The sequence below is a fragment of the Dromiciops gliroides genome, chromosome 3, assembly GCF_019393635.1.
Source record: "Dromiciops gliroides isolate mDroGli1 chromosome 3, mDroGli1.pri, whole genome shotgun sequence".
Taxonomy (NCBI): domain Eukaryota; kingdom Metazoa; phylum Chordata; class Mammalia; order Microbiotheria; family Microbiotheriidae; genus Dromiciops; species Dromiciops gliroides.
This window is the reverse complement of record NC_057863.1, coordinates 152384842-152400520: the sequence shown is the minus strand read 5'-3', so window position 1 is coordinate 152400520 and position 15679 is coordinate 152384842. Positions and strand designations below refer to the sequence as shown.

The 15679-nt window shown below is 37.0% G+C and overlaps 1 protein-coding gene across 2 annotated transcripts in view; it reads right to left on the bottom strand.

Moving 5' to 3' along the window:
- Nucleotides 1-907: 907 nt before the first annotated feature.
- The window catches only part of GPC6 (glypican 6), a 1316661-nt gene continuing 1301889 nt past the window's right edge, over nt 908-15679 (bottom strand). For both annotated transcript variants that reach the window (XM_043996632.1, XM_043996633.1), the window contains one exon: nt 908-14820. In XM_043996632.1, coding sequence (XP_043852567.1) covers nt 14618-14820 — 203 coding nt within the window. In that variant the 3' untranslated portion in view covers nt 908-14617. The remainder of the gene's footprint in view (nt 14821-15679) is intronic.

Here is a 15679-nt window from a genome sequence, read left to right as displayed (position 1 = left end):
ATACCCACATTCAGTTATGTGACCCCACGGTTTAAGAAGCTTTGGTCTAGCCTCAGCTTTAATATCTCCAAGTCGGAGCCATCCCAGGAAAGGCTACAGTTGGACCGATCCTGAGAACTGAAGAGCCAACTAAGCAAGGCAAGGGGAGGGAGTGTGCGTCAGAGAATATAGAATTAACCAGATAGGGATAATAATATTGGTTCTGCCTATCTCAAAAGGTCATTGTAAAGAAAGTGATTTTCTAACCCTTAAAATGCCATAGAAATAGGAACAATAATTCTTATAAATTCTGTAGCCATTGTGTATGTGTGTGTGTGTGTGTGTGTGTGTGTGTGTGTGTGTGAGACACAGAATCAGGACTATTCCAAGGAGAGAAGTCTGTTTTTGTCCTAATCAGTGTACTTTACTCTAATGATGAACAAAATATAAGTACTGAATAAGGTACTGAATTTAGACCTGGAAAAATCTGGGTTCATCTCCCTCTGGCACTTAATATCTGCATGGCTGTGGTTATATCTTTTTAACCTCTTGAAACAACAGTTTCCCTATCTATAAATTGGAGGATAATGATACCTGTACTAATACCAACCTCTGGTTATTGTGAGGATCAAATGAGATAATGTATGTAAAATCCAGTGTAAAGGTCAGTTGTTATAATTATGCTTTTTAGAGATACTTAGAAAGGATTGTTGAATTGAATTGATTTTTAGAGAGAATAATGGGTGAGAGAATCTTTCTTACCAATGAATATATTTGCCCTACTTTGGTGCCATTCCCATTAGAGGCCTGGTCCGGTTCAAGAGCTGAAGGAGTACTGGAAAAGAGACCATTTTGGAAGTACTGAGGAGAAACTACAAGGACACAAACCACGTACTTAATTGAAGTATTTATTGTAGTCCATCAGAGGGTTCCAAATCCCTTTTATTTTTCAAACCATTGAAAAACCTCCCCTTCATGGAGTACAAGTCAAATGAACGTGAAAGGATAAAAAGTAGGTGAGTGGGTGACATGATTAGAATGGTCTAACATGATGCTTCAAGGAATGAATTGGACAGTTTGCATGGCAGAGCAGATATAGTTTATTTATAATGATGAAGCAATCTAACACAGCTTGTATTATTAAGTCATCATACTGTAAAAAAGTAACTAGGACAAATAAGGCATGTTAAAGTCTTCACTGAGGTGTCAAGTCTCTACATACAGTACTGAATATCATAGCAACAGTGTCAAGGAGTGCCCCTTACTCCAGTCATCTTCATGATTTATCAGTTGAACAACTACTGTCTGGGGGAGGGGGTGCGGGTGGAGGAAGTGGGGCTGGAATAGCACTTGTAGTTGCATTATTAAGTCCCAACAAGTAGCAAGCTCCAGTGATTTGCTAGCGAGGTTGTTAAGATAAGTGTGTTAATTTTTTAATAGACAGAACAGGTTGCCCAGGTCACCATTAGAAAGCAGATTTCAGGATTAAATGTTCTTTATCCTGCTTTCCACAGTAGGTGGGGATGATCTTGGGGGTTACACAGACTTTTGTCTTACTGGCACACCAGTCAAAACAAAAAATGTGGTATAAGCTGACCACTTCCCTCTCACAGTCCCCAGATGATGACGGGGTGTGGGAAGAGGGAAAATTATAGCTTTTGCCACATAAGTTTCCAGACCAAGACACCCCTTCCAACTGGGCCTTTGCCTATTTGGAATGTCCAACTTAGAAATATGAAAAGACTTTTTATAACAGCAATAAGGCACGTTTGGCGGAGAATCAGATACCTAAGGATTTAGAGGTACTTAACTGTGTATTCAGCTTTTTAATGCCTTAGATGTATGATATCTCAGCATTACACCCCCCTCCGCCATATCTTATTGCTTAATTAAGAAAAGTCCCAGGATTTCTCCTTACCACTTTCAGGCATGTTGGGGGGAAAATATTTCAACAGATGCTAAAGAGGCTTTTCAAAGATTTGTTGATAAGGAGAATTTTTTTATAGATCCCCCAAAGTGTTTTTAGGCTTCTTTTACCAGAGTTGAGAATAATTTAGTGACATGATATTTTAATAAAACCAAAGCACTCTGAAAAAGAACCCCTAGGTAACTACTAATTTGGCTCCAAAGAGTTACTGCAAATTAAAAAATTTCTCATCCTTGATGACCCATGTCAGATAAGTAGGTGTAACAGCATAGCAAACATTTTTTTTTGTCTAACACTGTTGTTAATGGAAAGCTCATATTAATTAATATAGGTATCACACAGCAGGAAGAATAAGAACCAAATATCTGGTAAATTTGGGATCAGCAATTTTGCTGACAAAAGGCAGGCAGAATAACCACAGTTTGGGTTTGGGGACATGTTAATTACTGTCCTCTCCATTTATTTATATTTCCTCAATCTGATTGCAAGTTTTCTATGTGTTTTAAGCACTTAGGGGACATCTAGTTAGGCAACCTCATAAAGTATGACTTTTCAAATTTTACCTCAAAAGTCTTTGAGGACCTCCTTTGTCTAATAACCCAATATCACATCTGGCCTGATAGCCCCAGCTGTCAAGTACAATTCTTTTAATGGAATCTATGCAGTCCTTTTGGAAGATGCAAAATCACCAGCACGAGTCTATTTTAGCAGAATGTCATTAGTTCTCTCTGTCTTCAATATTTGTGGAGAAAAGCAGGCTCAGCTAGAAACTCATAATGAATGTAAAGCAAATACAAAACATCCCTGCAGTCAGACTCCATTTCCTGATGGATGGGAGCACAGCCTTTCATGGTCTAGCTGCTTTGTGATTTCTAAACACTGTCTGTAAAGTATTTGGCATGAAATACCATGAGCTAAACAAGTATGAAAAACATAGTGGCAAAAGCAAGTCTTATAGGAACAAATGGTATTTACATTAATGATCAGGGCTTCTGGAATTGCCATATTCCATACCGGCTTAATAATGACTTGGAGATAAATGAAGAGGTAAATGGGCAGCAGGCCCAATTGAGAGCATTTAGGAAATGTCAAGTACTATCTTCCTATTGTCATTGGGAAATTAGGATCCTTTTCCAGCTCTCTGCCCCCACCAACTTTGTCCCTGCTCATCCCCTCCATCCAAACTTTCTGAAGCTGTGCTAGCTAAGAAAAGAATTGTGATTAAGAAAACTCAGTAGCTAGGGAGGGGATTTATGGTAGAGATCTAGATAATAGAGTTCAGGCTCTTATATACTAGATAATAGATAGGGAAAGTATGATTATAAAGCAGTCAAGGGGTCAGATGATATCATAAATAGTCAGAGAAAAGCTCCCATGGTTTATGTTTGGATATCAAGATTTCAAAATTGAACAAGAGTTGTGGTAATCGATATTTTGCCCTGTTTGATTATTTCAGAGCATGTGGAGTTGGGAAAAAACAGGACCTCATTTGATCAATTGTCCTAGCATGAACACAGAGACTATACATTGATTTTGGAATCTTCATGAACACTTTTCCCCTCATGAGTCAGAACAGACAATACCACTTTTTAAAGTCATAGAGGAGTCATAGCATATATGAAAACAGATAGTCACTTGCTGTTTTTATGTATGTTGTTCATAGTATACCACATATTGTTATTATTTCCAAGAAAAAAATTACCTTATCCCTCTCTCATTTCATCTCTGAATAGTTTTCCTAGTGCCTAGCATGGTGCTGTGCATGTAGTAGGTACCTGAAAAATTCAACTTGTTGGGCTGAACCAAATTTAATTTATGAGCATCCAGAGTACTGATTTTTTTTTCTAACAACATACTCTAGTCCTGTTTATTCAGTCATTTCTAGACTAAAATGATCCCATTGTTTTCCAGGAGGAGAATGGTTCATTTTGGAACAGGCAAAATAGTAGATGAAGAGTATATTGGGTCCTCAGATGAATTGAAAGCCTTGGTGTTGTGATCCTTATCTCCCCAGTGGCATGAATTTCATTCTCCCATCCCCCTCTCTATCATCTTGGTTCTCTCATCTGTTGGGGGCTAATAGGAACTACTTTTTACTTCAAGCTTTGGCATCTTTGGATTAGTTGAGTCCAGCTATGCTTGAAAAGCTGTCTTAGGGACATATAAGATACTTAACAGAGGAAGTAAGAAACATGGGGTTTTCTTACAGGACTGGACCACTTAGTCCCAAAACCAAAATGGAGAAGGTCACAGCTGTTAAAAAACACTGAGACTGGCAGGATGAAGAAGACATACTCAGATGAATCAAAAGCACATCTATGCATTGGCAGCAGAAGAACTAGACTTGGCAACTAACTGCTCAGGGTACGGTAGTTATCATGCATGTGCCTGTCCATTGGGAGAGCCTAGAAAATTTATGTAAAGAGGAGATTGGATTAAAAATGAATAGTTGGTACATTTGAAGTCATAGAATCCTATAGGAGAGAGTAAGAAATTTGTGGGTTTAGATTATGTACTTGATAAGGTCAGAGTTATTTCTCAAATTTTTTATTTTACATGTCTCTAAAATACAGTAGGTTGGCAGAGGAGAATTAAACAGGAAGGCTAGTTATAGAGCACATGGCACAGGGTTGGTTATTTTTCACAGGCACATAGAATAAGCATAGCTGGGTTGGAACCCTTCTATCCCCTTATATAAGGTAGCAAATACATTTATTTGGGTATAAACTGACTGTGGAAATAGCTGGAGTTTACTCTAACTGAATGGAGAGGTTTGCTAATTTAAGACATTTTATTACCAATATTTCACATCTGGGGAAGGATGGCAGAATAATAACTCTGTGTGGGATAATACTCCAAAAATGGTGTAATTTCCTACAAAGCTGGTACTAATGGTTGGGGGAATGTGTGGCTTTTGGAATTTCACCAATGTTTTATCAAACAAGTTTTCAAGGGCTTTCGTGGTGTGTAGGGATTTTTAAAAACCTGGCTCTTTGTTTTAGAGGTCAGAAAGAAAGAAGGCTAGAAAACACATCTTTTGCTGGCACCAGAACAAAAGGAGGTGTTAGCTATTTTTAAAAACAATTTAAGTCCCAGTGTTATAATCAAAGAACTTCAAAACTGTGTCTACACAGCACAAAGTAAAATGTAAAAGGTAGGTCAAATGGCTACTTCATTGGCAGATTTCTTCCACTGATTGATCCATCCACATAGATCATTGAACAAAGTGACTTCCCTGTCTCAAAAATAGCCTCTGTAGACACAGAACTAATGACAAATTGCCATTGCATTCTTCTAGTTTACCAAACTCACTGTATTCTTCTGGTTTACCAAACTCTCATACAATTCTGAAATATATTAAAGTGCCGGTAATAAATGTGCAATGGAAGGATAGGGAATTGCAAAATCTGGATTCTAACGTTAATTCTGCCACTAGCTATGTCATCTTGGGCAAGTCAGTTAACCTCTTTGGGACTCAGTTTCTTCATCTGTAAAATGATCTTATTTCAAAGGTTCTTCCTCTAAAAATTTTTGTGATTGCTCTAATAGATAATTTTATTCTATTTCTCTAGTTTTCATTGATTGCCATAGTGCTATACTAAATATAAGTAGGATTTTTTTTGCCTATGATTTTCAAGGATTTTCCAATTTGTGAATCCAAACATCAATCTTATAATAATGCTTAACTTAACCTTATTCTTAGTGATACTCTCTGTGAAGTGAAAAAAGAACAGGTTGGAAGAATGCCCTAGAGAAAGGCATGGAGAATCTGAGAAAGGTGCATGTGTGTATATTTGGGGTGTGTGAAGAGGTCATCTTATTTTTTATGTGGATTGAACATTGCTAAGCCCAAAGGGGGCCTAAAAGTTTAGAATGCTTTATAATTAACATCAGCTATTTATTATGAAGCTTCATTTCCTACTTTTTTTGGGGGGGGGTGAGGCAATTGGGGTTAAGTGACTTGCCCAGGGTCACACAGCTAGTAATTGTTAAGTGTCTGAGGCTGGATCCGAACTCGGGTTCTCCTGACTCCAGGGCCAGTGCTCTATCCACTGCGCTACCTAGCTGCCCCCATTTCCTACTTTTTCAAAGAAAAAAAATGCTTTTTAGAGGTGACTGTGTCATCACCCATAGATTTTGATAGACTAATGAACAAATAAATTTAAGTAGTCAGATGAGAATGCTGGCTGGTCACCAGTGGCTAGATGTTGGGTTGGGTTGGTTTTGTTTTTTGGTTTTTTTTGTTTTTGTTTTTTTGCATCAGCAAAAACAGACTTAAGTTGCTAATTGATATGAAATGGCTCATACATATAAAGATAATTATCACTTCTGTGTCATTAAAACTTTTAACAAAGCTGTTTATATGTTGCTTCTTTGGTTTAATAGAATTTGGGCACTTCTAATTTTTCACTGCTGTGAACCACCCCCCCCAACCAGTTTGTGTAATTAAGTCAGGGAGATCAGTGTTCAAGTTCAGTTTCTGATAAATATTGTCTGTGTGACTGTGGGCAAACCACACAATTAATTTCTCAATGCCTCAGGTGATTCTCTAAGACAGTAATTTGTTGAACACTTGTCAAATTGCATTAGGAGAGAGAATTTCTTCATCTGGAGTTAAAAGGTTTCCCGGTGAAATTATTGGTCCAGACAAAAGAAAAAAATATCAGACCAGAAGGTGAATCAGATGACTTTCAGGTTTTCAACCTACCATCAGAGGTGTAAGGGAATTCATTCCTACAAGGTTCCTTTAGTTGTAGCTGTTAATCTGACATTTTTATAACTCAGAAATAGGATACTGAGAGATTGGTTTATGCTAAAGTCTCTGTGGCTTTGGGGGCCCCCTTTAAAGAGACAAGAGGTTTAAAGGACACTTCAAGTTTCTTCTGTAGCAAAGAAACTGAAAAGAAATTTTGCTTTCATCCGTTTTTGTTAATTTGCCAAGGACAACTTTTTTTTCAAGATATTTGCCACCAAGTCTCTTGATTCTTTGGTTCCTCCAACTTGTGTATGGTAGAATTCAACAATAGACATGGGGATCAATCAATTAACAAGCATTTATTAAGTGCCTACTGTGTGCCAAGCTCTGTGTAACACAATGGTGATACAATGACATCTTTGGAGTAGGTGAGCCTGGCTATGCTAAGAAAGTTGCCACAGGGTCATACACTTAGCACGGTTTTAGGAAGCAAGAAACCTGATGTGTTTTTTTATGGGACTGGACCACTTAGCTTCAAAGACAAAATGGAGGTCAAAACTGTTAGAGGATATTGAGATTAGCAGGTAAAGAAGACACACTCAAAACTCAGTGGCAGCAGAAGAAACATTCGGCAACTGATCTAAAATGGTGCCTGCCCTCCAAGAATTTACAGTGTAGAGGAAAAGTCCATGTACTTGTGTGACCTTGGGTAAGTCAGCTAATTTCACTGGGCCTTAGTTTCCTCATCTGTACAAAGAGGGAGTTGGATCAGTCTCCAAGTGCCCTTACATCTGCAAGTCTATGAACTAGGAACTAACTATCCGTGCCCTGATCTTCATTTCAACTTGGAAAAAACGTCATTAGGACAATAAGCAAGCCATAAAAGACTCTTGAAGATGATTCTTTAAGTCACCAGGTCCACTTTATATTGGCCATGGCAGTAAGAAAAATGACAGTCAAATCAGTTCTTTGGTCAGATTGATTGGTTGTTGAACAGGTTTTATCGAACATTTTTACTTTTTAAATGAATTACAGATATAGCCTATGGAAGAGAAAGCTGTCACTGAGAATTTTGTGATTCATTTTTTTTCCCTCTCCCTTTTTCCCTCCCTCCCTTTTGGGAGTGATCTTTCCTAAGGTTTTTTTTTTTTAAATCTCTCCTTCTCCATGTATTTAATTTGCCTTTTAAAAACAAACTCCATGAAACTAAAGAAAACAATAATTCTCATTTCAAATGAGAAGAAAAGTCGTTCATATTACAGGACAGTTTAGTGGAAAGAGCAATGGAGCACACTGGATTTGGAATCAGAGAAACTGGGTTCAAATCCCTGGTTTGTGGGCAACATTTCCCTCCTTTAGACCTCAATTTCCTTATCTATAAAACTGAAAGGAAGGAGGTTGAACCAGTTGATCTCTAAAGTCTTATCTGCTTCCAAATTCTACGATCTATGAATGCAATCTGAGATGATCTTTCAGCAATCCCATGTGAATAGCCCATTAGTGACATTCTGTATCTATGATTCAGGTTTCCAAATTCCTCCTCATACAGATGACATAAAATTGCCTGGCTCAGTGACCTAACTTCCTGTTCTTGGGTCCCAGCTGCTGCAAAATCAAAGCAGGGCACTCTCCTGACTCGGGGGCTACATAGATTCAGAAACTCATGGCAACCAGAACATCATATCCAATTATACAAGCCTTTCATGTTCAAGTGCTTTACAAACATCAACCAATTAAGTGGCATTTCAAGCTCTAGCTGCAATTTTCCTGGGCATCCTTGTTAGAAGCAATATGGGCAAACTGCTGGATTCTGTTCCTTCATTAATCACTGATTTCCTTAACAACCTCAGATAACTTTCCTAATATAATCCAGCCTTCAAGGAAAATGAAAATCTTACCCTGTAGTTCCTCAGCTTCTTTCTCACCTTGTTCTATCTCTTCCAAAGGGTGACTGGAGTTCAAAGGTGTGTGTTTGGGTTCTCTGTGTGTTAATGAAGTGAGGGGAGATATGCAAGAGCCTGGCTTTTTGTTTGCTAGATTTGGGCTCTATTCCTCTTCCAAAAGGTAGAATGGGTAGAAAGGTAGAAAGGTAGGATAGGGTGGCTGAGCTATGTAAATGACTAAATATATGTTTGAAGAAACATAACCCACGACTTCTATCTTAAAATTTTGATACCCATTAAAGGAAAGATGGCTCAAGAGACATATTTCCTTTATGATTTTTATTGTTTTTCTATATGTAACATGTGATGAACTCCTCAGAACAATATAATCTTGCTTTTTGTTTTTTGCTATCCTTCAGCTCCTAGTATAGAACCCTGCTTAGAGTAGATCCTCAATAAATGCTTGTTGGAATGGGTTAGATTTCTAAGAAGTTGAATTTGAATCTCATTTCTGCTTCACCTTAATCTGGGACATTTGTGGGCATCCTGTAGCTCTGCCTTATCTTTCAAGGAGTGCCAAAGAAGGTAAGGAGAGCAATAACATTTGAAATGTAAAGGTAGGGCCTTTACATCTTTCTATGGTGTCTGCCAATTGCCCATGTGCTAAGAGCTCTTAAATAGAAGTGCCGATTGAATGGAAAAGTGTTCACCCTTAGTAAATAGTTGCATTGGAGTGGAATGCTCCATTCTCTGTTTTTGTGCCTCTTTTCTTGCTGTAAATTTATCACTCATTATCTGATCAGCACCAATCTGGAAAGTGTTAAAGCAGAGGACTTTCCATTGTATGAATGTGTGTTATATTGTGCTACCCCCTTTTAGTCCCCCTGAAAAACCAAAATGCTTATTTAGCTTCATGGTTTTTAAAATTGGGAATCACTGTGAATAACCACCACATGGATCCTTTTTCCTTCCTGGGCAATTAGTTTCCTTTCCCTGAAAGAAATTTGTATCCAGATTTCTCGACTGTAGTTATTTTAAAGTTGTCTTAATTTGTTTTTCAATGATTATCTTTCTGGATAAACCAAAGAGATTAATGTTGTGAGTGTAAATCAGTGTTGCTTACAGATAAATGCTATACTTCAGGGGGCTTTTATAAGTTTTTACTAAAAATTTTTGAAACGGTACTATATTTTCAGTAAAAAAAATCATTGTTAACTGTATTAAAGAGTGAGTTATTTGAAACTGATTGCTTATGATCTGTTTAACAGGTCATTTAAACCTGCCTATGAGCATAGTCATATTATTTTAGAGATCTAAAAATCAATGCTATTTTCTTATTTTGGAAAATTTTTGTCCTTCACTCCCCACTCCTCCCACCTGCATATTCTTTTCCCATTTCTGACCTCACTTAAATAATATTGACATTCTTTCTCAAGGCTCTACATTTTATCTGGAAGGAGAAAAGAATTCAGAAGTGAGAGAGATAGGATTTTCCATTTCATTGTTTAAATAACACATTTTGGAAGAGGCCTAAAGATTCTAGGTGTAAGTATAAAAGTCAATGGTATCCAAAACTAAATGTATTCAAATTGTCACAGTGGTGGGATAATTGATTGTCCCATTTGTTTATACCACAGCTTCTAAAGGTCCTCAATCTTAAACCATGAAGGTAATTAAGGAAAATACATAAAGGGTACTAGAAACAACTAGTAGATGATATATATTTCTTTTCCTTTTTTAAAAAAAAACTATTTTTATACAAGCTTAATGGCAACTTTCTATCCAAATTAGAAATGTAAAATCTTAACCCGCATAGTAATTGACAGCCATACAAGACATTAGGAGAGGATCTGTGTACACATACATAATGCATATATTTTATGTATACACATACTGAAGCCTCACTATAATTCCATTTGTGGGGACCATGCCATTAAAATGTGTTGTTACAAGGTCCTTTCAGTATTTTCCCCCCCTCCCCCTGGGGAAATGAGGGTTAAGTGACTTGCCCAGGGTCACCCAGCTAATGTCAAGTGTCTGAGGCCGGATTTGAACTCAGGTCCTCCTGAATCCAGGGCCAGTGCTTTATCCACTGCACCACCTAGCTGCCCCCAGTACTTCTAATAAGAAACATCCCTTCTTCTTCCCACTTTGGGCAAGGCCAAAGATGACTCTGTTAGACTGAGTTTTGTGCTATAGCATGCCATGTTATATAGCACGGCTCCAGTGTACATACAGTTTTATATCACATATATATGTTTCAGTCTAAAGCGAAACACTGACTAATATCGATAACAGGGAAGAACAATTAGAAAATCAATAAAGTATTAGTTATGCTTCTCTTGCCAATGGAAAACATTTGTTTAAGGAAGAGGAAAATTTGTATGAACTGCTACTTTTCTATTTTGTAACAAAGAACCAAGCTAAACTCCTTTCAAAAAAAGCAGTAAATGATTAACTTTACAAACATAAATGTAAACAGATTCACAATTCAAAAATTGGCTAATTGTTCTTCCTCATTATGGACCTTAGCTGATGTTTATTCTGTCCCCATGATATACCTACTTGCAACAGATAAAGATCAAATGTGGGTCAATGTTCACAATAGGAAATGTCAATTAGAAAATCATTAATTAGGGCTATTTTAACATTGACATCATCAAAATAAATCACATTTTTGTTCAGATGAAAGGATTTTTTTGCCTTCATTACAATTGTTAGTTTATCAGTGAATAATAGATAATGTGTCTGAATGTCCACAAATACATTAGAATTTCACATCTCTTATATTTCAAAGCAGACTTTACTGATCCCTGTATTCAAAGTATAGAATATTAAGTAAACGAAGAAATCATTACCCTTCAAAACAGAATCATAAACAGAACTCTAATTTATGAATTTGCTAATTGTTCTTCTCTGCTAAAGACAAAACTCCATTTAGTCTTTAGCTATAACATATACATTGTTTAATATACACCTATTATATATGTGTATTACTGTTAGAAAAATACATATTATAACTAAAGAACATGTAAAATAGAGGCACTTTAAATAATCTAAATGTTTGCATTTATGAGCACCACTCATTATTTCCTAGTTCCAGATTTCAGTGAGCCCAGTGGAACTGATTCTTCCCTATTTAGAAGAGAGGTTATGAAGTGAAGACAAATGAACAACATTTAGGGAATATCAGGTTGACAAATTATGGAAAATCATGGAGTTTCTTCCTGTACTCCACTATGCTATACTACTTTCTGAAACTAGAGAATTCAAGTTAGAGACAGACTTTCCAAAGATTTCCTGAAAAGGGGTAGTAATCTAGATCAAGCTGATGTCATGCCAACAGTGGAATAAATGCCTCACTGCTCAAATTAACATGAAAAAATCATAGAACATAAGAAGATGGGAGGGGAGAAGTCAAGAAGTATAACTTGGCTGATGTGACCATGTCTATCCAGAGTGATCTGTATTGTGGTATTGTGACCAGATCATTTCAACTCTTTTCATAGTTGATTGGCTGCAGCTAATCAATGCCATTATCAGATGTCAATGGATCAGGTTTTAAAATATTTATATATATATATATATATATATATATATATATACATACATACATATAACCTTTGTATTGGGAAAAAATGAGGAAAAAGGCATCTCCTTGATATACTTCATAGAAGGAAAAGGAGGAAATACTGTAAAAGAAAAGAATTTGAGTTCAGAGCTGTCTAAACCAGCTCTTACTCAAATATTCTGGTAAATGAGGTTGGTATCATTTTCTTTATACCTTCTTTATTGGAGAAACAAAATACTGATTCTTAAACAGAAAATGAAATAGTAATTTAAGGTATTGGTCACTGCAGAGAGCTCTCTGTATGCATAATTGGTGATACAAAGCCAAAGGTTGGCAGTCAAATTGATGTTTTTTCCAAAAGTATGCAATAGGAAATTTGTGTTGGAGTTTTAGAAAAATTTCAGTTAGGAGGGTGGTAGACAGACTCTTAAAAACCCTATATTTCCTATTTCATTAGGTATAATATTTCAATGGTAGCTTGTGAATACCTTATTTTTTTGTAAAAGTGCTTAAGTGTACATAATACTATTGTGCTGTGTGTATTCTACTTAAATGTGGTGACTAAATCGATAACTAAATATAATTTTGATGAGAAAATGAGATTGAAAATGCCATTTACATGTCATTATTGTAAATTTTAATGGGACTGAAATACTTTATAGTATCTGAAACTAACTTTACCAACTCCAGATTCATCATATAAACCAAGAAACACTTCTATATCCAATTATTTTTATGGAACTCCACCCCACCTCTAATTGCCCCCAGGGCAGTTTTGTTCATTTGCTTTTGTTTTGGGGTGTTTTTGTTTTGTTTTGGTTTTTTGTTGTTGTTATCATGTTTTCCTTTGAGGGGTTGATAGCATCTGATTTTGGCCTTCATGGTGAAGCTGGTTAGGCCAGGGCTTTGAATTCCCTTCCCTCACTCCCAATTAAGGTAATGGGTCCAAAACACACCAGGAATTCTAGATCAAAGACCTTGTTCCTAAAAGCAATAATTTTCAACGAATGACATTCTCTATGCACACATTTGCCATCACCAGGAAAGTCCTGCAGTGCCCTGGATCTCCCCATTTGCTCTGTCTGACCTGGAGCACCCCCAAGCCAAATCACATTCATGCAAAAGAGGGTGTCCTCTGGTGAACTTTTAATAAAATGACAGTTAGATACATAAAAATTTCTCTTTCTTGATTCTCAGTGCTCATAGGTCATTTTAAAAAAAATCACTTCTCTGAGCAGCACAAGACAAGAAGAGCTGGTTGACAAAACATTTTTGTTACAAAGGTGTGTCAACCCTGAGCTTGTAGTTAAGAAGTTAAAATCTGTGATTTATATATATAATATATATATATAAAAATAGATGATCATACTAAGACTAAAAAAGTGAAAGAAATCTCCATGTCAATACTATTACTGTTCTTTTTTTATCTTCTTTGTCATATTTGTTTTGTAATCGAATGCCCTTGTGATACAGAAACCAACTGACACAAAGGAAGTCGTTATAGGTGAAAACTTGCATATAGATCCAATTGCTTATCAGTCCATTGAAAGAACTGTCACTTTGGGAGGGTAGTAAGCACAGGAGCAGAAAAACTGAATGCATGTCGGATTGGTGGCAAAAGCGAAGAAATTCTATTACTGGAGATTATTTTTTCAGTCCAAATCTTAGAGGGAAGATTTGTCAAGGGTGGTGCAAAGGAGAGAGAAATCCTGTGCTGAGTGGATAACGAAGAGAAAGACTAAATAGCTTAGGAGAAATGGTGCCACTATTGAAATGTGTACTGGGCAGGTGGATGTAGATCCTAAATGACAAGTAATAGGAAATACTGAATTCTTTGTGGTGTTGGTATACTACTAAAGAGTATTTTCTAATTGTCAGTTTCAAAGCCTTCCAACCAATTAGATAGTGTTGGTGGCTCTAAGAGTGCAAGACATTCACCACTGAGACATACTGTATTTTCAGTATTTTTTTTTTTCTTAGAAAAAAGTCCAAACTTTCTTCCAATGACCATTTTATAGACCTGAATTGCCATAAAGAGGCCCATATTATAGGGCTGGCTGTCAATAAAGAAATTATATCCTTTAGGATCTTTTTTTTTCTATCTTCCTTTGCCTGTTGATTGAAAATGCAGCAGTCTTGGGGTCTTAGCCTGATTTTTGAAGAAAAATTATTTTCTTTCTATCTTGCTCTCCCCTACCACTCCCTCCCCACCCTTTTTGTTTTTGAAAGGAAATAAAAACCCCACAATGTGAGATCCCTTTACTTCTGCAGCATAGAAGCAAATGAAGGTAAGAAAGTCCCTTGGTAAGAAAGATTTGAGTATAAGAATTCACTCAAGAATAGACATGGTTTCCACTGATAGCTGAAGGAAATAGGAAGCGGTTCAGTCTGGCACCCGGTACTCTTTGGGAAAACAAAAAGGGAGGCAGATTGCGGTACTGCTCTCTTCTCATAGAAAACTGTAAGTATTGTGTCATGGTCCATTGTCCAATAGAGTAAGAAAAAGAAGAAGTTGGCTGTTTGTATAGCTAAAACTCAGTTTATCTGACCAAAATCCAGGATTATCTCCACTGTCTCTGCAGTAAGAGGACAATGAAGAGGACGGACCACGTGAGGAGTGAGTGGCTGAGCTTGTCGGCTGAAGAGTCCACTTCTCTCCTATCTGGATCGACAGGGGGGGCTTCTGTGGTGACGAAATCAAACTCAGTTGGGCAGATGTCGTCCATACAGCCACTGCCACTTCCTGAGCCGCTGGTTTCATCACCTATTACAAAGAGAAGGGGAAAGCATCAAGATGTAAAAAACAGAGGATGAAACAAAACACAACATTAAACAAACAAACAAACAAAAAATGGAACCAAACTGAATTCCTTAAGTCCCTTCCCCAAATTTGTGTGCAAGTATTTGAGTTTGCTGACTGCCGAGGTGTAGTGTTAACTTCTGTCCCAGGTTCTGTCCCTCATGTGAATGCTGTAACACTACTGTATATTATAATGGCTTACTCTGTGTGAATGTGTGTGAATGTGTGTATGTGTTGGGGGGGGGCATGTTTCTACTCCCAACCATATAAACTAAATTCTATATAACAAAGATTGATTAAGTGTTGACTATGAAGTAGCTAGGTGGCCCAAACTCTGGGCCTGGCCTGGAGTCAGGAAGACCTGAGTTCAAATCTCACCTCAGATACTTCCTAGCTGTGTGATCACGGGCAAATCAACTTAAATCTCTGTTTGCCTCAGTTTCTTTACCTGTAAAATGGGGATAATAATAACATCTGTCTTGCAGGGTATTGTGAGGATCAAAGGATATAATAATTGTAAAATGCTTAGCACAGTGCCTAGCACATAGTAGACTAGTGTTATCAATGTGAGCTATTATTAATATTATTATTATCCATAAGGCATTGTGCTCAGTGATGAAAAAAATTTTTAAATTAAACAATATTTTTCTTCTTCTTTTTTCTCATTTCCTCCCTGTCCTCGCACTCTTTCTTTTCTTTCCCCTTTGCCCTCTCCCCTGGCATATATTTACTTTTTGGCATAAAGCCCTTGGTACTGAAGAAGTTGCTGATTCCAGTTCAAATCTCTGTCTCTGAATGACAGATTCTGGGTAACCTACCAAGT